The following is a 24055-nucleotide window of genomic DNA, read 5'->3' as shown; positions in this document are numbered from 1 at the left end:
AGATGGAGATGAGTTTTGACCTGCAGGCAGTTTTTACAATTGATCCTACCAAAGCGTCTGATAGAGCGCTGTTTTCTACCTTTCGTGTCATGTTTCCTACCATTTATCTGATAACAAAAAGCGCTGTTTGCAAAGAGCTATAAAATCAAAAACATTACTTATATTATTAACGTTGTTGAATTTAGAGATTTTTAGCATAAATTAAGCATATAATTTAATTTAGTATTTTCTTCTTTACCATTTTTAATTCTTTTAACTGTAATGTAATAAAAGTAATGTTGTATTTTGCGCTGAAAATATCCATTTTTATTACTTTTATAACAATTAAACATATTGCTGCATATATAATGCATATATATAATTGTATTGCTGTTTAATAGCTTAAACTAAATCGTTAAAAGCATTGTTATAATTCACGTAAAGATGAAAATTGTATGGTATGTCTTGACAAAAAAATATATTACATAATACATTTTATACATTTTTTTTTATACAAGCGTAATATTTAATATTGAATAACTTAATACTTAAAACAAATAATCAAATAAATTGATCTTAAATTGTATAAAACTCTTATAAACAGTAAGTTTAAGGCATGTAAGCTTTATATGAGGCCCAATCTAAGTAATAGTTTAATTTCATTCTAATCAGATAAGTTCAGCATTACTGCATTATACTACCAAAAAAATAGCCTCTCTACGGCCTCACGGTGTCCTTGACTTACTGCAAGAATACTTCCGATCAAGCAGTCCAGCTCAATTTTCGTCTGTCTCTTATTCAGCATAAATATCAAAGGATTACACCTGCTCTGTGGATTTTGTCGTCTGTTAACTGTCTTCCCTAGTTTAATGCATATGTTATAAATTTTTATATGTAATCGATTAAAGCAACCTTTTTAATCCCGCAGTGATTGTTGTGACAAAACGTCACCTGATTATATTAAGTCCTGGTTATGCAAAACCGAACACAGGAGCATGTGCTTCCAATATTTGGCGAAACAGCGCGCCAAGTGAGCAGTTCGAGGTTCGGTTTCATCTTCAAACGAATGCCAATCAATGGAAAGTCGCCACTCTTACAGGCTGGAGCTATCAATCCGACGCTTTTTCTACGATTTAATGCGAACGATAAATTATTCAACAGACCCCGCCAAATGAGGTTTTCAGCAGTGAAATGTTAAACAATCTATCGGACAGATGCGTCCTTCAGGTTTCGCTCCGATCCGTAATCCTATTGTCGTAAAGTGGGAAGTGATCGTTTTAATTCAATTTAAAGTCAATAATACCCCACCGGTGTCGATGGAGCAGTAACTGTTTCTGTTGCCGAGTTGTACTATTCACAGTGGTCTTCGGATGCTTTAGTGTTTATGAGGGATTAGGAGGCATTTTACCACACAGTTTTTTAGTTTCTATAACTGACGCAGGTGACAGATGTTTGATGAATGGTTTTAAGCATACGTTATGTGGGCATACTTCTTCGGCACCTGTAATAAGTTTTATCTTGGCTTAAATGGAACTTGCAAGAACCGGAACAGTGTGTGCTTAATCCAATTTTATGGTTTAATCAATTATTTGTGTTATTCCAATAAAAAAGTCCATTTGTTTTCGTTAACTCCATTAACATGAAAATAACTAATATCTGCATCAAACAATAACGTAATTTTCCACCCTACTCCAAAGTATGCTTTGTTGAACCTTGAAGCATTGTTCGATTTTTCCATTTGTGCATGCTGATATCTTCATCTCTCAAGCAAAACTCGGCCCCAAGCCAAGATATAAAATCACGATAAATTACACCCAATCGAGCACAACTTCCCAGAAGAAAACAGCCAAAAGATTACTATATGAATAATTTCTCAGTTAGATGCTAAAAACTATCCGGCATATGAAAGTTTTAAATTTCATTCCGATAGCGCCATTTATCGTGTTAGCAGGAAAAAGCGCACTAGAAGCTTTCACCACGCTACACCAATCTCTAAGGTTAGGGAATTTCCTGATATTCGTATACATTTGCAAATGAGTATGCAAAAAATGAACAAAACACCCCGTTCTAGTGTTTGCCGCGTCAAAGTGCCTCCACAAAAGGTAGTCCGCAACTAACCGTAAATCTTCACTGTCAAGCATCTGATGACCGATTCGCCATGCGTAGAGATTTGTTTTCAGGCAAGGTCTTTTCCAAACTTCGACGGAAGACCTTGACAACCGATCGCACATCGAGAGTTTTTAGATTTGGACACAGTCATTCCGAAAACTGATACGCCGTTATCCGTTATTCTTCCAACTTGGGGTGTGTCCGCGATAGTGAGGGAGCTCCAACTTGGCGTCCATAATAATGTCATCGAGTTGCTCAATTCGGAGTATGTCCATAGCTTAAAAGGCAGATGCAAAACTGCCAAAAGCAAAACCCAACCATTTGCATCAGTAAAATATGCCACATCCGCACCCTGGCAGCTGTGCCTACTGTGCCCGTATGGGATTGGTCACTTGATCTGCTATCGAAAGCGGAACCATAAACACACCCGTAAGAGCACACCAGACCCGCCACCTCGCGCTAGTGTCAACTCAGTTTTCGCAGTGCATAAATTACTGGAGATTGTGGACCTCAGCTTATGTCCAAGAACGGAATCTGTCCCGAACCGGGTGTTGTGAATGAAATCAATGCTCCAGGTGCAAAAGGAGCAGGCTTCGATTTCACGACCTTTCTTCTCAGTTGTTGGCAACATATCGCAGATTTTTCAACATTTTATTCGATATCTCACACACAACTGTAGTGTTACGAATAGCTGCTATTCAAGATAGTCAAACAAGACAGCGTTCTACATGAAACGTTTCCGATGGGGGGGAATTCTTATTTTATACCACCAGCGATATCTAGGGATAGAGTATCGTAACACGTAAGTAGTACCATTTTACTAAACTAAGCCGCAGCCGCCAACACGTTCATATAAAGATTGCAAGATCCAGCCAACAATAACCTATCACAAGGTCGACTCAGTTATAATAATACTAAGAGCCAACCGAAAGCAACGGCACGATAAACTCGAATACACTTGACCGTGCCGTGACTCTCCCGTGCAGTGTAAGCGTTCGGATAAGGCCATTCCAAATGCAAATACTACTACCTAGCACCATTGAGTGGATGCCACGACCCGGACCAATCCCTACACTCCCAATCTCCGAATGTCAAGTGATTTGTTTGACATTCTATATCTATCTCCGAGGGATAAGCAAAAAAAAAGAAATATACCTCTGGACCAGGCGAAAACTTGTTGACTGGACCCACTGATGGAAGGCCGTAAGGGCTTCAACACCTCGGCACGGGACACCCCCAAGTCAGCTGTATGCTTATCTGCCTCCGGAGCCATTCTAATCTTCGTCCACCGTATCATGAAAACCAGCAAAGGGAGCATAGGGGAGGTAGTAATTAAAATCAATCGATTACCGGCATTGTAGTTCGGTGCCCTTCTTGCCCCCAAGCAACAGCAGCACCAGATACACGGGGACTTCGGTGACCACTAAGGTGGGTTGGCAAGGTAAGCTCCCACCAGGTTGCGCTATTAATTATCATAAACTATCGCACGACATATACACAAAAACGACCCCACCGTGCACAGCAAAGTCGGTTGGCGGGTTCCTCCTGGTGCTGCTTATATTGTTCACCCTTATTAACTTGTCCGCAAAACTTGGTAAGACTTTTATACAATTCGCTCCCTGGTGTACTCTACACATCATCTGGAATATTGGCCGTATGCCTGCGGGCAAACATTCGATTCTGGATCAACTAGATTGGAACAGGAGCAGGTGATTCTTACTATACTCGTCTTGTTCCTTTCCAGATACAGATATCTTCCTAGTCTACCTTGTCTGGGCGCCTACCGTAACGCTAGAGAACGTTCGACCCCTGTGTCTGCAAATCCTCAATTCCCTTGCTCCATATTCCCCACCGTCTCATATAACCAACCTGATCTCGGGCACACTCGGTGGGGTCGGCCGGGCCAGCACACCATAAAGAACAAGATTAATGGTGCGCTGAATGGTCCCGGAGATTTATAGCAGCGACAAGTGAAACCAGCTGTCAAACACATACGGCGATCGCAATCGCCACACGCTGTACAGTTCCTGATCTTGATCGGTTTTTCGCCTTCACCTCGCCCATGGCTTAGATTATTCCGACGACTACATTTGGGAGGAGAGTCACCGCCATTAGGCACTATGAGCCGGCTTCTGGACACTCGCTTGTTTGCGTACATGCTGCGGTTGCTGCCGTGATTAGTGTACGGCGGGCCTAAGACGTTCCGTAAGGTAGAGTCCGTATGTGTTTGTGGGCTCACTTACACCGGCACACACGGCCTGTACACGTTCCGCAGCTGAAGCTTTCAGCAGATTAGCAACAGGCGATACCGGGCATCTCTAAGATCTTTGCGGGTCTCGGGTTCTGCGGTGGCAGAATTAATGCCAACTCCCAAGGTTAGGCCACAGCACCAATCGAAATCAGATCAGTCACGGTTTCGAAAGATCTCGATCGTACGGCTCGTTTTTCGCCAGGGTTTCAATTGAAAAATACATAACCTCTTCCTCTTCTGCATCATAAAAGCCAATCTGTCAAATCATGTCTGCATTTAGTTGAGAGGAAATAAAACAAAACAACGAATTGTTTTTTTTTTAAATATTGTTTTTGACAACTTTTTTGATTTTGACTTTATTTTGACGCTTTTTGACAACTACAGATGGAAGTTTTGTTTTCAGAAAATTACTCTTCGTAAATAAGGATTTAATATCTTGTAACGAATTCAATGTAACAAAAACTGAATCTGACTAACTCAAGCTAAATAGAAAACAATGTAATTTAGATGTAAGTTTCACAACAAAGTATTACGTTGCAAATGCATGTTGGTTTTACTCCGTTGCTCACATATCCTTAGTGTTCTTAATAGAATTCAAGTTTAAAACAACTGTTCACCTCAATACCGATATGTTCATAGCTCTACTGCAAGACTTCCCTGTTCTAATGGGAACAGTTTGAAATAGATCACATGCATGCTGGCGGTAAGCCACCTAGAACTATATCGACCTGTCAGTCACAGGCTTTCGCATTCAATGTCGTGGCCTTCCCGCTAACTATGCTCTGTGCGCGCCCGCATCTCACTGCCGGTAAGCTCGACCACGTATAATTGGTCCCCGGGTGGTGCATTACTCACCCCGGAAAGGATATCAACATCGAGATCGTTTTAAAACGGGGAGTGCATTATCGTTTATGACAGGTAGGTCTGCGCCACCTGACCCTCGCCAATTTCCACCAATTCTACCCGTTGGCATTCCCGCAAGGGGTAAAAGTATGTTGCGAGCCGTGATTAACCGTTTGCCGCGTATGATGGATTAGGCCGGTTTAACGCACACCTATGGGCAGAGAAGAACAGAATCTATTAGAGGGAAGAAGTGAACACTTCAGGGTAGTAAAATCAACTTGTTTTACTGGGGATCTTTTCCCCTCGTACTGTACACAGTGTGCTTCCCAGCGCAGTTACACCAAACTTCCATCTGTGCAACATGTGCTCGACGCGATCACCCCGGCACTGGGTGAAGGGGCATAATTTACGGCAATGACAGAGGTGCCTCATTAGGCGCAGGCTCCATTTCGATTCTTTTACTTTACCTACCTCTTGCCCGTTGGGCAGAGCTGCGTAAATGCATATGGAAATGACCGCCCTGGTTGCTACAAGTCTCACTACCCGCCTCGCACGCATGGTAAACCGTCTAGATGTACAAACATGCAGCTTGCAGACAATGAGCTCCTTGAACACCCCCTTGGTTAAGTAGCGCGTAATTTACAGACAAACAATTTAGCTGCAAACAATGTTCCAGTGGACAGTTAGATGAGAGTTACTGCTTCCTCCTTGGCTTCTACAAAATCGTAACTCCACGAGTCCTCATTGAAGTGAATAAAATTTGAAGAATTGGAACTACATCAAGATCAAGTTCGGAATGATAGGAATTGATGGAACCGATAATTTCAGAACACTTACGTTTCTTAAATGCTATTTTTGATTTAATTGTAAAAATGCAATCCAGAAACTCTCCTGTCAGCAGTATCGCAAACACAAGTTATTAGAAAAGCTCTGAGGTATCCTAGTGGACATAATGGTAAGCAGATAGTAAAGTAAAGTAAGTATAGTAAGTATAGTATAGTAGCAGATATAAAGTAGTATAGTAAAGTCCAAGTCACATGTTACACCAATTCAACCAACGATTTTTCTTTCATATGTATCCCATAAGTATTTATAAAGTTATTTAATTTAAGAATGCTTTATGTTTCAATTGTACCATTAAAAACGACCATCTTGGTTAGAAGAAAGAAAAACATATTAGATGTTTATTAACAGTTAGGTTCATAAAACAATGCTTTCCCTCACAGCCATAATCAACAATGACAATTTGGAAATGATTAGGCACAATCTTGATACATTTGTTTGTGACAGGTTTGTGAAACTAATGTACGAAATTAAAACAATTATAGTGGCCAAAAGTATAAACTAAACAGATTTTTTTAAACAAGACGTTGTCGAGCTTTTTTCTTTACCCGTTGATGCACACTTTGCTAAAACTTACAAATGCGTCGTACCGCATTTTCGAATCAACTTCCTATGTGGAAAATGGTTATTCCAACTCAAATCTCCCAAACTTATGGTTGCGATCGATGTTGTCCGAAAACAGTAACATACTTATGCTTTTTTCTGTGTTGTGCTTGTATAACCTCTACCGTCAAACACAATATGCATATCCTTCTTTTGTGCAATATCTCGTCCACCTAAGCGAAATGCCAACCAATTTTGTCACTCCACTACGTCCATTGTGCGCAGTTTGCATGTTGTTTTCTTTATTCAACTATACTTTGTTTTACGGTGTACCTTCTTCGGTGCCGAAGCTCCTCACCGCTAAGGAGTTCGCGATCTTGTGCGAGCTTAACCGCTTAAGGTTTCCTTTTTCGGGCGAAGATGCATACACATCTTTGCGTGGATATCGAACACCGGTATAACAACAATGGATTTGAAAAGAAACCACCCATCTCGAGGAAAGGAACTAGGGGCAGAATATAAAAGCAAAACCCTACAGGTATAGCGATGGTACGCTCCCTTTACATCAGACCCATGGCTGGGTGGTCCAACGGCAACTCACCATCCTCTCGACTTTGGCACACGTGAATCATCTCTTGCCTTAGCTCGGGGCCGTAGAAACTGTAGTAAAAGTCGCGGCTAATGATGAACCATACCGCCGAACCGTACCGTTTGGCAGAGCTTTGGAATGTTTTCTCTACCGCACAAGGTTTGCTGTAAAGTTTTTTTTGTTTTCGTTTTAAGGACGCGTTTCGCGATCCCCCAGTAGCGCATCTGCCTTAGGGGTAGATCGTACGCCACCTTTCCTGCACTTCGCAATGGCTGGTATGTTGCACGGTGACCAAAGCAATTAACTAACATCGTCCGGGAGGGACTGGACTTTTTCTTGAGAGGTCCGTAAAAGTGACATTTATTTGTTGCAGAAGGAAACGGCAATGACTGTGTCTTGGAATGATTCATGGTACATAAGATTATCTGGAAGTATTTAAACCATAGCAAAATTTCAGGAGCTTCATTTATTTCATTTTTATTACGCAAATATATTCTGTATAAAACATTGTTTAAAGTAATAACTAATAGTAATCATTTTTAAATATGTTTTAATTTAGCTTATGTATTAGTAATAAAGTTGTAAGAATTTAGTTTTCATGTTCTACTCATCTTTGGAACAGTCAGACCACAAATTTCAAAGTGAATGTTGATTTCCAATTATTTTTATGTTAACATAGCTGTGTTTAAATGTTTCTTGCTTGTGACTAGATAAGAGATATCTGATCTAAAAAATGTATTTTTTTGATGTTCTAATTTGGCGTTTATTTTGGAACATAAAAACGGTCAGTATGAGTTTGCAGTACCTTTCTTCATAATTAAAAACGAATATTGTAGAGTGCCTTTCCCAAAGCCACATTTTTCTCACAGCGCAAAGAAAGTATCCAACTTAATCAAAACCGACTCTCAATGCCCTCCGACCTTTGCTGTCGATGTGCTTGTACCGAACCAACAATCGCTAATGAATCGCATCGCGAATCTCCATCCAAAAACTTGTCCCTTTCTAAAATATACATGCGGGAACGGGGGAGCAAAGTGTACAAAATACTAGAACGGGCCCATCAAACGAAGCTCATGTTTCCTTCATTATCTCTCCAGCACACACACACACACACACGCACATACACACGGTTGATACATGCACAGCTTCCCATGGGCAACGCCTTACCACCCCACGATCAGTCGGTGCAACGGCAAACACATCCCAAAAGCTCCCTTCTAACCCATCCTTCGTACCAGCCAATGCAATCAACCTAACATTCGATCACGCCCGTCGCTGGTTGGGTTGTGGAATCAGCGATTGCAATCGAATAGTGCATCGATGCGAATTGCATTCCGGTTGGGCGGAAAGGAACGGGATGTGGTCCTAAACAAACATTACCCACCCTCGCTGTACTGCCGCGCTCGACATATTCGCCGTCCGGATTTTGGAGCGTCGCTTCTAACGGATGGCTAAACGAGAGCCCGCAACCGATGCGGCACAGCAGTGCGGTAGAGAGAGAAGCGCGAAGCGTGAAAAAGATCGATCGTAGAAGAAGCATCCAGCGTGAAGCGCGATCGCATGATCCCGGGCACCCGCGACTTCGGGGTGGAGATGCTGGGCATGAGCTCATAAATGAGCCGGTAAATAATTCTCCCACGCTCGTCCAACACGATATTTCAATTCCCTTCCCCATCGTTTGCTCGCCTTCCTTTGCCATGCCTGTTCGATCACCGTGCGCCATCCTTTTTCGCCATCAGTTATTATTATTATTGTTATTAGTGACGCTGCTTGTGTTCTTTTCCTTTATGTAATAGATGCTAAAATGCGATTTAGGCTCAAACTCGCGGCACGGTGGCACGGTGATCTTCTCCTCCGTGGACGCGAGACGTCATTCAAAAGATTGGGAGCACAAAAACGCCCGAACCCAACCCGGATTCACGTAGGAACAAGGGGAACTTTTGAAAGGGCACGCTGGGTTGCAAGTTTACCCTCGTCGTCTACCCGCCGAATGGTGGAAGCTACACCTAGACCTAGTTCAGACCTTCCCGACCGAATGCTTGGCGGTGGGCAAACATCAAGAAACTGCTGCGCGGTGTTGCACAAGATTCGTTTTCTACACACACATTTTGGAAGATGTTCTCCACACGGATGCCGTGACGGAGTTTCGTGCTTGCGTCGGGTCGAAAAAAGCAAGGGTGGATTCGAAGGCGGAAGCATGCGCCGTGGAACCGTTTATTGTACGTCGTCATTCCCCAGCTCTTAGGCACGAGCATTTGAGAGGTCTCTAGACTCGCACACAACGCCCTTCGTGATGGTGCAGGATCTTCAAATGCCGCCCAGGTCTTCGATCTTGCTATCTCCGGGAGGGGATTCGATTGTGGCATCGTACCGAGGCGTGGAGTAAGCAGCAAAAAAGTAGCTCACCAGAGTCCATCGCGCTGTGTTGTCGTTTTGGTAAAGGTTTCATGCTAGCTGCACTGTGGCAGCACCATGGGGACCTACACGCGATGATGGGGTAGGTCCGTGTCCTTCGCCCCTAGATTGGTCGACTTGAACCGCCATTTTGGCCGTGTGAACCAGCCTGTGGAGACCCCAAAAAGCGCATCGTTGCGACGAACTTGGACCGTCAAACTGAAACCACCTTCCAAAGCTATGTGCATGAAGGATGAACCGAAGCAACCGAACGAACGCAGAGTTTCGAACCCGGGAGCCAAGACATATCCAGTTTTTCTCCCTGCTCCTCTGTAATCCCTCGCCTTGCTGTCCGTCATGGGACCTGTAATGGCGGTCCACATATGTATATGTTTTAGCTAAGCCCGCTTACCGTCAGACGCGATCGGATCGAGACCCGGGATCTACGTCCAAGCGCTCAGCTTAGGGTCGCACGAACGGTCTGAAAAGTCGAGATTTTGTGGAACGCGAGATACAGTCGCAAAGGGAAAAGTGCTCGATAATTGGGTTGTTCCCACGCACCGTTGCGGATGAAGTGAACTCTGGCAGGTCTGCCAAGAAGTATTCACGATGGAGTATACTGTGCAGAAGAGAGCTCTGAGAACGTGTCAATTGGGTGTGTCTACGTAGGGACGTTTTGTCGAAAAAAAAATTGATAATATGATTATACGAACGGATCGGAAAGCAATCTCTCTTTCTTCTGTTGTGTTTTGTGTGTCATACAAGATATATTCTCAGCTGCAACTTCATAACAACATCCACAAGATCATAGATCTGTTCTAAATGCGTTAAACCAAATAATAAATAGAATACATGAGGGATGATTTGAAATTACATCCCTACACCCCATCGAACCATTCAGTCTAATTAACTCGAACAAACATTCGCTAATCTCATCTATTCTCCTTCCGCAGGCAGAGGGCCCACCAGTCCAGCTAGAGCCCGTCGACCTTAGCGTTCGTTCCCCGCCAAAAGGTATGTGTCACGCTTTTGCACGCACGATTTTCGCTCTTCGGTCACGTTTTTTCAAACTGTCTGTTTTGTTCCATCGTTCTAACCGTGGGGAGGGCAAACTTTGCTCGTTGTGATGCTTTTGAACAACTTTGTCGATTACTTTCGCATTTGGCTCCATTCATCGATACGGGAAGCTATCAAAGTGGTCTATTATTTATTTTTCAACATAAAATACGGTTTGCTAAATTAACATAAAAATGGGAACAGTTACGGGGAGCTATCAATTACAACTGTTTGATACTGATAACCGATAGTTTCCATCGGGAAAAAAGTTTCAAATATCATTTACGCTGCTTGTCGACACGTGATTGCAGGCATCTAATCGATGCAGCACTGCATGCAATGGTAATATGCCCGAAAGAGGTACACTAAGTGTCCAGTAGAGCAGCAAAATGTTGAATGAAATAATTAGACAAAAACTCTTTGTACCGGAACCAACCGATGTAACTAACTGTGTAGCAAAAGAATGGGCCAACTGCTCGGCAGTGCCCGAGTTATATGGAAGCGTTCTGAACAATGTAATTTTAATCCGAAGCTAAGCTAACTTGTATAATTACAACTTCAACTAATTTCGTATGGCGGTAGAATCTCGTGTCACAGATGACATCAATCGTGCGTACGACCCGTCGCCGTGCAGCGAGAGATCACCGATGACACAGCAGAAAGACTACCATTAGAGTTGTGACGCATGCCACTGGACAGATCTGCAAACTAAGCTGTTTTTGGCGATCAATGTTCAGTTATCGTGCCATCACATACGAAGACACACACCTCCAGGAAACCTCACTGGCTGTTTGCTATTATATACCACTGCGAACAAAACCGAGTTCTAGCGATGCATAAATATTACTTCCATCTCGCTCACACACTCGCCACGCGCTTTTGCTACGGTTGCGCATGCGTTCATGTCACGCACCTTATTTCTCCTCTTGCCTTCGTGTTCTATTTATAGCTTCGCTACCATTCGACAGAACCTTACAACGGTGCTCTGGGTAGAGATTGCTGTTATGTGTTTTGTTTGCACATGGATGCGTGTATTTTTTGTTCGTTTACTTTAACAGTCTGTTTTTGAGCGGTCTATCAACGATTGGATTAACTATAGAAAGACATACATTTGATTGCATTTTATACCTATCTCCTCAACATTTAAAGTAAGCTCTAAAAATTAAGCATTCATATAGTTATGGCACGCGCTGTACTTGTTTTTTATTTAGTTGTGCAGTGTGTAGATGATATTAAATAATTGTGTAACTGTGTATTGGGTTGAGGTATGACTATCGTTTACTTTATAAACTATTTGTATAATAGTAAATGTTTGTGTATTACAAACTTAGTGTAGTGTTATAACCGCGGTATGCGCACTAAGCGCAATCCTTTCTCTTGGGTAGTTGATCGCAGACTGGCTAATGTGTGTGCAGAGCTGCCTAACACAGGAACGTGTGTGTGTGGGCACTGTTTCCCTGAATACAATCCTGTGCTTTGTCTTTAGCGCTGAAGCCTTGAAACCTTGCGTGGAACTAAATATAGAGAGTTGCTGCTCTCATGGCTATTGTTGACGCTGGTGGAATTTTCTAAGAAGTGTTCAAAAAATTGCAAATAAAAAATGCATGTATTTTTAGGGATTTTCCAGGGTTTCAGAATGTAAAAACCAGAAAATTTGCACACTGCACTGATTGTTATCAGAATCACAACGAAGGCAGATTTACACACAAATTATAAATTTACATAACCTTTGAGAAAAAGATTAACAAGCCAGTATAAGTACAACAAATAAAGTTGTCGTTCGGCAAAGGATTCTTCAATAGTGTAATGACATAAAGACTCAATCAATAGCACCGCATCTTGGAAGTGTATTTATCGTGCAAAAGTTTCCTTTGCGGTAAGCAAAAATTAACACGTTTTGAGACAAACCCGCTTCATGCAATTCAATCCTCATAAATTGCATATTTTTGTAAGTTTTCCCCTTCCCTTTCTCGTAAGTTAAACCCTTTCACTGACGATGGTCAAAATAGATAAGTTCTTGATGAAAAGCAGTGTCCCCAAGAGGGATGCTTACCGTAGTTATATGCTGGCAATTGCCAATAGGAAAAACTGCAATATTTTACAGGTAGCGAACGTACGCGCGTGTTCATGCGACTAGATCTTATCAGCGATAAGCAATCTACAGCCCGTGGACTACTATAGACACTACTTCGCTTCCAGCTAGATGCCTAGTGTTTGTCCTTCAGCCGACAACAGCGACAGATGCCCGATCGTAACTGGCTGCGAACTGAACCCAAAAGCTGTTGAGATGCGCCACCAATCTAGCGCACGCGCAATGATTGGCTGTTGTAGTGATTTTTTTTTTGCGAAAACCTTTTTTACACTGCGAGCCAAGCGTCTTGCTCAGAGATCCTCAACTAAACGCTTATCTTTATGCCGCGATCACTAACAACGTTTCTTGCGGCGGCAAAGTAGAGGATTGACCAGCCGCCTGGGCTAGCAAAAGTTGGAGAAATTCTGCGACCAAGTGCGATCCACAAGCGATAGTTAATGCGCGCTCTTAGGCGAATAATTGATGCGCGAGATGCTGTCAGTGATACGGGGCAGCGTGATACGCATCGTCTTCCTCACGTTTGCCTCATTGGCGAAACGCCAATGCACCATCGCAGTTCACAGTCGTGGAAGGTACACCCGTTGGTCATCCGATGGACGATGGCACATAATTGATGGTGTGGTGACGGACGGGGTAAAGGAGTGAGTTTTTTCTCGCTTTCCTCATCATTCGAAATGTGAATTGAGACAAGCATCTAATCATCGGATCGAACCGGCTGACGATGGAGTGCTGATTTGGTCGTTAAATCGAGAACGTCCAGCTTGGATTGAACCGTTGAAGGCTATGATCACCGGAGGATGGTGCGATCTCGAAACAACCCCAACGCTTTCCCATAGATCAATTTCGATTCACTGGGGAAAGGATGCACAGAATGAACGAAGATCGATATTCGGATACTATTGAGTACTGCAACACTAACGTTGGTGGCCATATCCAAGCTTATAGATTTATTTGAATAATATTCCTTATGCACCTCACAATTCCTTTTCTCGCTTTGTTACTTAGCATTGAGAGCTATCCAATCGTAAAAGAACGAAATGCTTGTGACAATCTGAGCATTTTCCAGTTCACAACCACCGTGGCTGAAGAGACCTACCAAATGTGTGGCATCAACAATATCCATCACTTCGGTACGATTCTCCCATACGATAGGATCTCCCGTTTTTGAGCAGCTATTACTTACACTAAAGTCACCTTCCGGTTGGGACTTCAGCAAGCACATTTGACCCGGAGCTAGCTCTTCTGTTAAACGTTCCTTACAATCGCTTTGATAGACTGGAGCAATTTTTGTAAAATATGTTGTCCCCTTATCTAGAATTAGAGTACATAGCGGTGGAACAAGCGTCTACGGTACAAAGCTGTATAGAGATACTTACTTTCGTTGATAGCAATGAGATGAGCAGGAGTGTGCGTGTTATTCTGGTACAAACAGCCAGGGAAATGAAAGACATTAGGCTCGATTGGTGCCGTTAGTGCTACGAGCGCAATATTGTTGACACCTGTCAATGGGTCGTAGTCTTCGTGCACCCGTACCCGGCGAATAGGCTGGAGTATGTAGTTGGACGCGTCTGATGCTAAGATTCCCCCAATACGTGCCACCGTCGGTTTGTGTGGGTACGTTTCCATACAACGAGCATTTACAACGATCATTTTGGAGGTGATTAGATAGCCTAGACACTCAAAAACGATCCGGCCATTGTTCTGACCCCATCCGATTTCGGCCATATTTGGTAGATTGGTGTAAAGCGATTCATTTTTGTGCGCTCCTCTATAGCGCTCACGTCGTATGGATTGATAACGATTCTCGCAGCTCTCCAGCTCGTTACGTACTGGATCAACGACCGAATTTCTCGCAATATCTCCCCACGGACAGCACACGATCGATCCGTCCGTGCAGATCGTTACCCTCTCACCTTTACGCAGTCGCTCCTTCGTGCTTAGACACAGCTCGTGAGGCACACATATGCCCAAAGTACCGTCACCGTTGCTGCACTCATCGCTTCGTTTCAGGTCAGGATTGATGATGATCACAGAGTCCGACAGTTTTCCTTCGCCGGGACTACGTTTGTTTAGTATTACCGATTGTAACCAGGCCACATGAGGAGCAAGCTGTATGGCTACAGTCGGCTCGCCATAGCCACAAGTTCGACCAATAACGGTCAACGCGTACACGTACTTGAAGTATGCGCCCGCCCTATTGATATACCGCTGTACAGGTGCGCCAGGAATATCCTTGCACACACCCGGTACTGTCCACTGATCACTGCGGAGGCATAGATGCTCTCTATCGTTGAACATCCCGAACGATCGATTGCCACTCAGCTCAGCTATCTGTTCACTACAATTCGTCCAGGGATAGTAATCCACCGCGTGTTGTACTAATACGTTGTTCACACCTGAAAGTATAACATCTCATAGGGTACATTCGTAACGGACAGTGCAAATAGTGCACATGAGTGTATTTACGTTCAGCATGGTATATGAAATTCTCCTGAAAGTTGTTCAAATGACTCATTCCAATACCGGTTAGATCAACTCTTTCGTCCGGTATGTTACTATACGGCCAGATACAAGCAGGAACTACATTTTGACGCGTTTTTAATTTAACCACCGCTATGTTGTTCTTGTGTGAGCCCTTCATGTAATTAGGATGTACGGTGATTGATTCGATTGGATAGGAAGTATTTCGATGTATCGTTACATGAATTGCAGCAACCGGTTGTGATCTGTTCGAAAGAAAGAAGTGAAATACTTGGTACTTCTCATAGTTCTCAGGGCAGCAGGTGTAACAAATAATCTCACTCGTCTGGTGTAGTAGGGACAACACAATTCGCCAGAGTTAGAATAGTTTGCTGATCAACAAATGTACCCGCACAATTGGGCCTTGTCACATTTTTCTTTTCTGCTGGCCATTCAAACTGCACAATGTAATCCAAATATCTCTCAGCGTTACTTTCCACCTGCACGTTGTTTATCGGTATTTCACCGTTGCGTTCGAACATAAGATCATCGACCCGTGGTCGGTATTGGGCATAACGATATGCACAAACCATCGGAAAGAAGGGTTCCGGTGTTACTGAGACATTTCGCTCTAGCAACACACCCATCAACCAGTCACGGTAATGTGCGATTTTGGTATAACCTCGGCGAGGATTACAGGAGCCCAACGTGAAGATGGAAGACAATATGCCGACCAAGAAGGGGCTAGTTTTGAAGTTGTGCAGGAGTCGTACTTGCAATGGATTACCTTCGGGCGCTTCCTAGGAAATAATAGTATGTTAGCATGATTATTATGTACTGATGTGTTTTATGGGTGTAGCATATTTTTACCGTGCATTCATTTGCATTAAACTCTGCAGATTCCATGCATAGCTGAGTGTCTGGCAAACCTTGCTGCCGCGTCGTTGGTGAAAAACAATCTCCACTCTGAACATTTAGTCTGTTCATCTCCTCTGTTGCATATTTGGATGTTTGCTGCTTGCTGTTCGCTGGATTAGAAACCGTAATAGAACGCCGATGAACCATTGGTAATTATCGCTCTACTTACCAGTAGTGCGTAGTACTGTGTCCAATGTCGGAAATGGAATCTCTTCCCAGAGCCATAAACATGTCGGTACTACTGTTGCGTTGACTCTGCGAAAGAGTAACTTTATCACAAAAACACAATTTCTCACCATTATAACTTCAATTATAACTTACGTAATTCGTCTATCCAACTGAATAAGGGCGATATCATTTTTTCCATTTGTTGGTGAATACTCCGAATGACGTATGATTTCTTTAATTTCTCTCTGTTGAACGTATTTAGGTCCTCCCAGCCGTACGACGTTGGGGGCACTATTTCGGGATATGTGAAATACCAATGTTTAAGATTAAATCTTTAAAACGAACTATCACTATACTATACTCTTACCCGTCGCCTGTAGTGCAATGAGCTGAAGTAAGTACAAAATTGTCCCATATCAGTGCACCCAAGCATGTCCAATCGACTGTACCTCCTTCACGATTTCTGCCGATTGCGGCAATGTGGCTATAATCACGAGGTTCATCGTAGGGTTCAAGAGGTTCCGGAAACTTTACTTCATCTCTTCCGTATCGCATGTTACGAATATGACAATCTGCAACCGTTTCACTTTGTATAAGTTGTTCGCCACAAACACACTACAACTTACCTTCAAATGTATCGCTTTCGTGAGAAAGAAAAGGAACTTCATCATTTAATCCTATATCTATCGGAAACAGTGTGTGAAGAGCTGCAAGAAGGGGTTTAGCCGACTTTTAGATACGTTTATTCTTAAATGCTTGTGGTTTAGTGTACCATAATTACGGATGCAAAGAAACGATAACACTACAAACAATACCGGACAGAACTTCATTCTAGCAGCACTGTTGAACTTAGACTAACACCTTGCTGTTTGAGATGAAGCTCTAGCCGGAGCAGATAAGTGGAGGATCGTGTACAATCTTACAAACACTTTTAAACACTCTGCTATTCCTGTCCCTTTTCACAGTGTAAACATATAGGCACCAGAATCAGGTTAGAAATCCCCGACCCGGTGATCAAGATCTCGAAGGTCGTATGAAACTGGTTTGTTTGTAATCCGGTGAATTCCATATGTTGCATTTATACATCGACTGAATGCATTGTAATCGCACGAAAGCAACTGCATGTGTGTATATGGATCGATTAGATCAGTTCATTTGCATTTCATTTACTACCAGTTGCTAGTCACGATGAAGTCGGTTTGTTCGGTAATCGCGAATAATCAGCAGCAACATACGCACATGAGCTATCATGAGACCGAGCATCTTTGTAGAAGCTTAACTGGTTGGTAGAAATCAACTGTTCCCGGCATTGCAGCACTTTTGCCACCCAAGGGTTTAGTTCTCATGAATTACACCAATACAAACCGCATACTTTTTATTTAGCTGCAGTTACTTTGGCAATGGGATTGCCATGCCTTACATGGTATAGCAGGTTTTTGATCAATGATCATGAGAATTTCAAAATAGTTCGAACCCAACTCTTTTATAACAGCTATAAATCTGACATATTTGCATTACAGTTGGTACAATTCTAATTGCTTTTTATTAGCAGAAAACGTATGTAACGTTAAACGTTTTAAAACGAATGTAAAAATAGTAGCCATGTATGTATAAAATTCAGATGATCAATTGTGCATGATTATAAAATGAGCTTTGGTCGTCGTTTCACAGCTACTACTAATCGGCATGCTACGTTTAATTTCCTTTTTTTCTCTTCTTATACCATTCCGGGGTTTCATTCCGGCACCATTCCATTCCAATCCCTAACAAAAAAAAGCTCATAGGATAGCCACGATGCAGCTAATCTAATCCACACGCGAAGAAAACATGCTTAGTTCGCTTGCCTGCGCCCAGCATTGGAGCCACAGGAAAATGCATTACTCGGCGTTTGGTATGTGTAGGCAAGGAAACAGGAGTCCACATACACGCTGAAGCTCGCACATGCTCTCATGCGTGCGGCGCGTCGGTGCGTGCCGGCGTACATTTAGCGCAAGTGCCATTATTCGACGGTAGCGGTAAATTGAAATGACAAGTAGGCCGCGGCCACGACATCCCCGTTGCAATCCTCCACAGATGGAATCCTTCCAGCCAAACCAATCCCCTCTCCCTTGCGCCGCATGAAGATCATGCCGATCTGTCCGCACCTAAGATCAATCATCGGTTGCGTCTCGAAACGTGGTGAGGCACGTAGCAGACGCCACCGTGTCGGTGTCCCTCGCCGCAGAGTGCCGTGGCCGGTGACCTGGCAGGTGAAAGGAAAAGGCAGTTTTGCTTTGATCGCTAAGGCATGCGAATGAATGCGACAATTTGTCGCAACATTATGATATGAACCGAACGGGCACCACCGACGACGACAACGGCGATGTCTTTGGTTTATCGAAAACAACAACAGCAAAAAATGAATAGTTTCCCTTGGGCAATTCTTGGACACTCGACTGGGTAGGATTGAATCGACTGAACTGTTGACAATTCAGCAATGTTGCTGCAGTCATTCGCATTGCCAACACAAACCGTAACGCAAAACCATCTAATGGCCCTAGCCATGGTTCCGATAACGACGAAAAGTTCAGGACATTCTGTAACAACCTACCGGTAATTGATCTCCATTCAGATCACGTTACAACTCGAATGTAGTGGCGGTTTTGAACAACCAGTGCAAAAACTCTCGACGCGGAAGGTATCAGCAAGAAGTTCCTGGCGCTTTCTACAAGCAAGCGTACATCAGTTCTAAAGCATGTTCAAGTAACAAAAAGATGTTCTTACAACAGTATCACATTGTACCACATTCGAGCGCCCTTTGCTAGATGTAATGATGCTGTGAACACTGCTCAGCTACCAGCGACAGGAAAGATGCCACCAACGCCGATGCTCGGTTGTGTTCTCGAAATCGATTGCTTCCTGTTTCAATGCAGTTGTCGATTGATACGCGCTTGATTGACGATTCATGACATGTCGCTTCCTATGAGGAGTGCTTTTGCAAGAAGTACTACTCGTAGCAATGGGGAACCAGGGACACATCCCAAGATGGTATGACAGATAAAGAGTGCGCTCATTTCTTCACATCTGGCGAGCAACTTTATTTGACAGCCGGCGTCCGGTCCGGATCGATTCGTACTCGAAGCGGCACGGACACATGCATTGAATCGTAATTTCATTAGACAACATTGATGATTGCGATATGATGCGAAGTGGAGATTCATGTCGCGAGACAGGAAAATTGTTCTTGTCGTATGTTTTTATTGGTTTACGAGAAGAGTTTACTGCAAAATGATGCTGTGAAAGATCGAAAAGAGTTTTTCTTTTCGTTGTATATATTCCACATTTTGAACATACTATTAATACACTTCAAGCTTTTTGTATAAAATACAAACTGTTCTTTTTTATCATGTTTTCTCGAAAGCAAGATTTATAGACCTCTTAAAACAATCCTCGCAGTACGTACGTAACACACCCAACAGGTCTCTGCTGACTAATTAAGTTTTCATGCACATTAAACCGCGATTAGATTAGACCCGGTGTGCTGATGAGTCCGGACTAGTGAAGGTTGAAACATTGTATCTTTCGCACATATCCCTCGCAACCTCGACCTTCTGTGCTCTACAACAGCAATTCAAAATGGTTCCACGTAGGACTATGCTAGAAACGGTATTGGGCTGTATTGGGAGCGTAAAAAAACGAGTCAAACTTGATCTCTTGATTATGATTAATATATCGTACACTGCAAACATATAGCACCGGGTTTGGTGATTCTGCACAGTTTTTTATGTATTAGCAGTGGCACAGCGTCAAAAAGGAAAGACCGTCGTGCTAAGAAGGTTTTGATGATAGTGTAGCAAGGTCTCACTTTTGTTGAAGTCCGGAAAAACTAGATTCCATTTATTTATTACTTTATTTTTATTTGTTCCAAAAAGTACAGCGACAATGTTGCCGCATAAAGTTCGTACAGGGATGAATTTATTTCATTTCATATTTTAAGCTCAAGTAGGAGTCTTGTATCAAACAATCCGTTTACCCATGAACGATCGTTTGTAATGCATTATAATCCCACTCTAAGTGACACAGTCTATGATACGTATGGAATGGGCGCAAAACGAGTGGCAACGTCAGTAATTTTCAAATTAACAAATCACCACCAAGTACAGCTGTACAGTTCCCAGATGGGGTACGGTTCCTCGTCCCGGTTACTGATTGAACCAATTACACTTCACGAATGCGCAAACGTATCTTGCGAAACGCGAATGAGCATTCAGCGCGCACAGGTAGATTGACTCAAAATATGAATGCCTCATATCCGAGTACCTGTACGGCTGTGCATGTCAAGTGAGAAAGTTGCATTTGAAGAAGTCAGCAGTCAGTGAGAAAATGCCGTACGGAGGCTTCACCTTCACCGGGCGGACTACGGCCGAAACGGTAGCAAATGCAAGTAGATTAGTACACCCTGCCGAAGAGATTCATCAACGTGTACCGCGGTTGGACAATTCCCGCCAATATGTTGTTAAGTCACACGCTAATTGGTATTTGATGTCCAATCCGGTTGAAGCTGCCGCACTCGAAGCTACTATTGCCCCGGTACGGTGTGTACCCCGAAAACCAGTACTCACACCTAATCGCGAAAAAGCTCACTAGTTAACACCTTTCGCTCCTCGAAACACTGGTACTGGCTGCTGGTGCTGTGCAACGTCGCGCCTCGTGTCCCGATGCTGCGATCAGTATAGACTGATCCTAGCGTTCAGGTGAGTACACCTCAGATGAACACTTCTTCTCCCAGCCGACCGGCGGGAGCACAGTTGGCTGCTTCGTTTCCGTGACAAACATAACTAATTAAAGTCATCCCTCGTTATCGTGTGCGACAAATCGACCCCTCTTGCGGGATGTGGAGTAGAGCACGGGGAAGATTGCAATGGCGACGCCTGTCCGTTCGTCGTCTCGGACGCTGCCACGTCACACACAGATTCCGGAGCCCGATTACTCGATTCCTCGAACGCTTGTACCGCATCGCCTAAGCCCAATCCTGCCAACCCTTTTGGAACACTTACAACCGACCGATCATTTATCTCTGAGCCACTGCGCTGGCCACGCTGGATCGTGCCTTCGTGGATGCATTTTCCTTCACCACAGCGCGATGACACACGCTGGACACTTTTTCAACACACGCACACACATCTCGGCAAGAGGCCAAGAGGCGATGGAGTCATTTGTCGCATAAATTAATTTTTGCACCCATTACCGCTTGCACCCGCCGTTAACAACCCCACACCGTGTCTATCACTATGGGGACCGCGTTTTCCCGCACCAACATCGGGCTTGAGGCGCGAAAGCATTTTTCCAACCGTTGCAAGCAAACATGCACTTTGGAGTGAAAAATAAACATTACAAACCGGACCGTGTGCTCTGCTGTGTGCATCACGAGAGGTGAAACACTTTTAACACGTTCGCGCTTTTAACACCGGTGCAGGAAAAAAAGAGGTGGAAAAAGTATTCCAGTAAGTGTGAGAAAATTAATAACTGCTCAAAGATATTTGTATCATCAGGTGTGTGGGGTATTATGATCGTTGTTTTGTGCTTGTGCTGGCATGTTATTATTTGTCTACTTCCGCTCTCGGCTCGCTAAGGGTACTTGATTTGCTTGTTGTCTGCGGTGCACAAAGGAATGTACGTTCCGATGCTATTATGGGTGTCATTATTTCCGGTGTGCCTATAAGGGTAACAAAAATGAAAGCGATTTAATATGAGGATCTTTTTAAAATGAAGATTTTGATCGAAATTTGAAAAAAAAAAACGCTTGTAATTAATTTTTGTTCTAATCTGTGGCAGATTTATGCAATAACGTATGCATTAAAAAATGTACGCGTTAGCAGACATCTTTGCAATGCGCTTAAGTAACTTAAGTAGCTTAAGTAATAAGTAACTTAAGGTATTTCGAAGGCCCTTCGTTCTCTCTAGAAGTTGAAACAATCTCCCAAACAGGAATTAAATGTCTATGCAAGATATAATTTGTTCTGTGATAATGTTTGTGAAGACCGGCTGCTCTAGCCTCAGAAGGAGTCAGATTGCCAATTCTACAATAAAACTAAAAATATGCACTTATGTATTGGGTTAGCGTTAGCTAAGGTTCTGATCCATTAGCGTTTGGCCGTTGGACAGTGCTTCATAGCATTTGGTCTAAATGTCTATTACACATAATATTAAAACGCTAATTAATGCATTGAATTATCGTTATTAGGTTTTTATCACCATCGCTTGAAGTTTTTTTTTCTATTTTGTGAATGCATACTGATGTAACATTGCATATTATTAACTAATAAAATTAACCGTTATTTAAAAATGGTATCGAATAAATTGATAAGGAAGAAATGAAAATCCTGTAGTTAAACATCGTTTGACTTCCATGAACTTATTATTTAAAATATTAGAATAAATGGTTTATAACAAAATAAAAACTTTGCCTACATGTTCACTGTATTAGAGAACCAGTTTTTAGATGTTTTTAGCTAAAATATGCATGCAAGAAGCATGTTTTTAGCTAAAATATGTTGCCATAACATGCCACAGCATGTATCAGCGTAATTAGCTGGTTTACAGTTCAATCTTCCCAATACAACCTGTTGACACAATCTCGTAGTATGCCCAATTTCAATAAGCACATCATTGTGAATATCTAAACATGGTGTTCATTACAATGTAAGCGAACGCTTATAGTCGGTGTTGTGAGCTGTAAAACTTACAGTCACTTTTAATTAGTTTCATTGCGTTTCAAGCAACAGACCATAGGAAAGGTGACGAATGTAGCAAAACACTTCCCAAGTAAAAAGGTGTCCTAATTCGTCACCTAAAACTTGGAATACGGATTCCTTATTTATCATATTCCCCAATCGAACCAACGTCTGTCTCAGTTTCACTCGATTGCTTACGCTGTCTCCATATCAGGTGCGTTTGCGATGCGAAAATTATCTTGTTTCCCTCTCCATGCCTGCACTCCAGCTAGCTAGTACGGCTGCAAATGTACAAGCAATGAGTACTATCCCAAACGAGCGGAAGAAATGGCACTTGATGTTTATATGACAAACGACCGATCAAGGCAATCGGACCGCAGGGGAAACGCACAACGTTGCAACCACCGTTCACAACGATCGGTACTAAACTAGAAAGCACACGCGCTGCATACATTCCGACCAGGGGAAGCTGCGATGAGGCGGTTTTGCAGCAATTATGCACCTCGGTTAAATAATGCTGCTGGTGGCGGGTCCCCGATGTTGACGTTTGATGGACTGGCAAGTACTGCTGCTGAGATGTCTGAGTTAATCTTTCTTTTCTATCGGGAATTGGAACGGCAAATGGCGAAGGTTCCGCGGCCAGCAAAACCCGACTGTGCACCTGCACCTCATTGGCTCCCAGGGGTCCCCTTCTTGGAGCTGATTAGACTCGGAGTTTCAATAGAGCCGGTCCGCACAATCCATGCCCGTACCATCGTAAGATTCGCCGCCGCCACTGCCCAGCATCCTTTGAATGTGTGCGCCCTGACTGTATCGCCCGCCCGTCAGTCCACATGAAACATCGTCACGACATCGACGCGCCTCCGTTGACTGATCGGACTGACGGATTGCTGAAATGTTTTGCGTACCAGCGTACCGAATGCAACCGGAAATCAAGGTGGAACGGATGGCATTGAGGACAGCCGGAGAATGAGGCTGTAATTGACTCATTTACAAGAAGCAGCATAGCCCTAACCAATCTCTCGGCACCGAAACCTGTATCAAATGGGTTCACGGTGGAATTTTTGCAGTTTTACTGCTCCGATTTATGATTTCAA

General features: G+C 43.2%; 1 protein-coding gene across 1 annotated transcript in view; it reads left to right on the top strand.

The window, feature by feature from the left end:
• LOC128718331 (Krueppel-like factor luna) overlaps positions 1-24055 on the top strand; it is a 108267-nt gene that overhangs the window by 51453 nt on the left and 32759 nt on the right. The window contains exon 3 of the mRNA XM_053811960.1: positions 10505-10565. Coding sequence (XP_053667935.1) covers positions 10505-10565 — 61 coding nt within the window. The remainder of the gene's footprint in view (positions 1-10504; positions 10566-24055) is intronic.

This window comes from Anopheles marshallii, chromosome 2 (assembly GCF_943734725.1).
Source record: "Anopheles marshallii chromosome 2, idAnoMarsDA_429_01, whole genome shotgun sequence".
NCBI lineage: Eukaryota > Metazoa > Arthropoda > Insecta > Diptera > Culicidae > Anopheles > Anopheles marshallii.
This window is presented reverse-complemented; position numbering and strand designations above follow the sequence as displayed.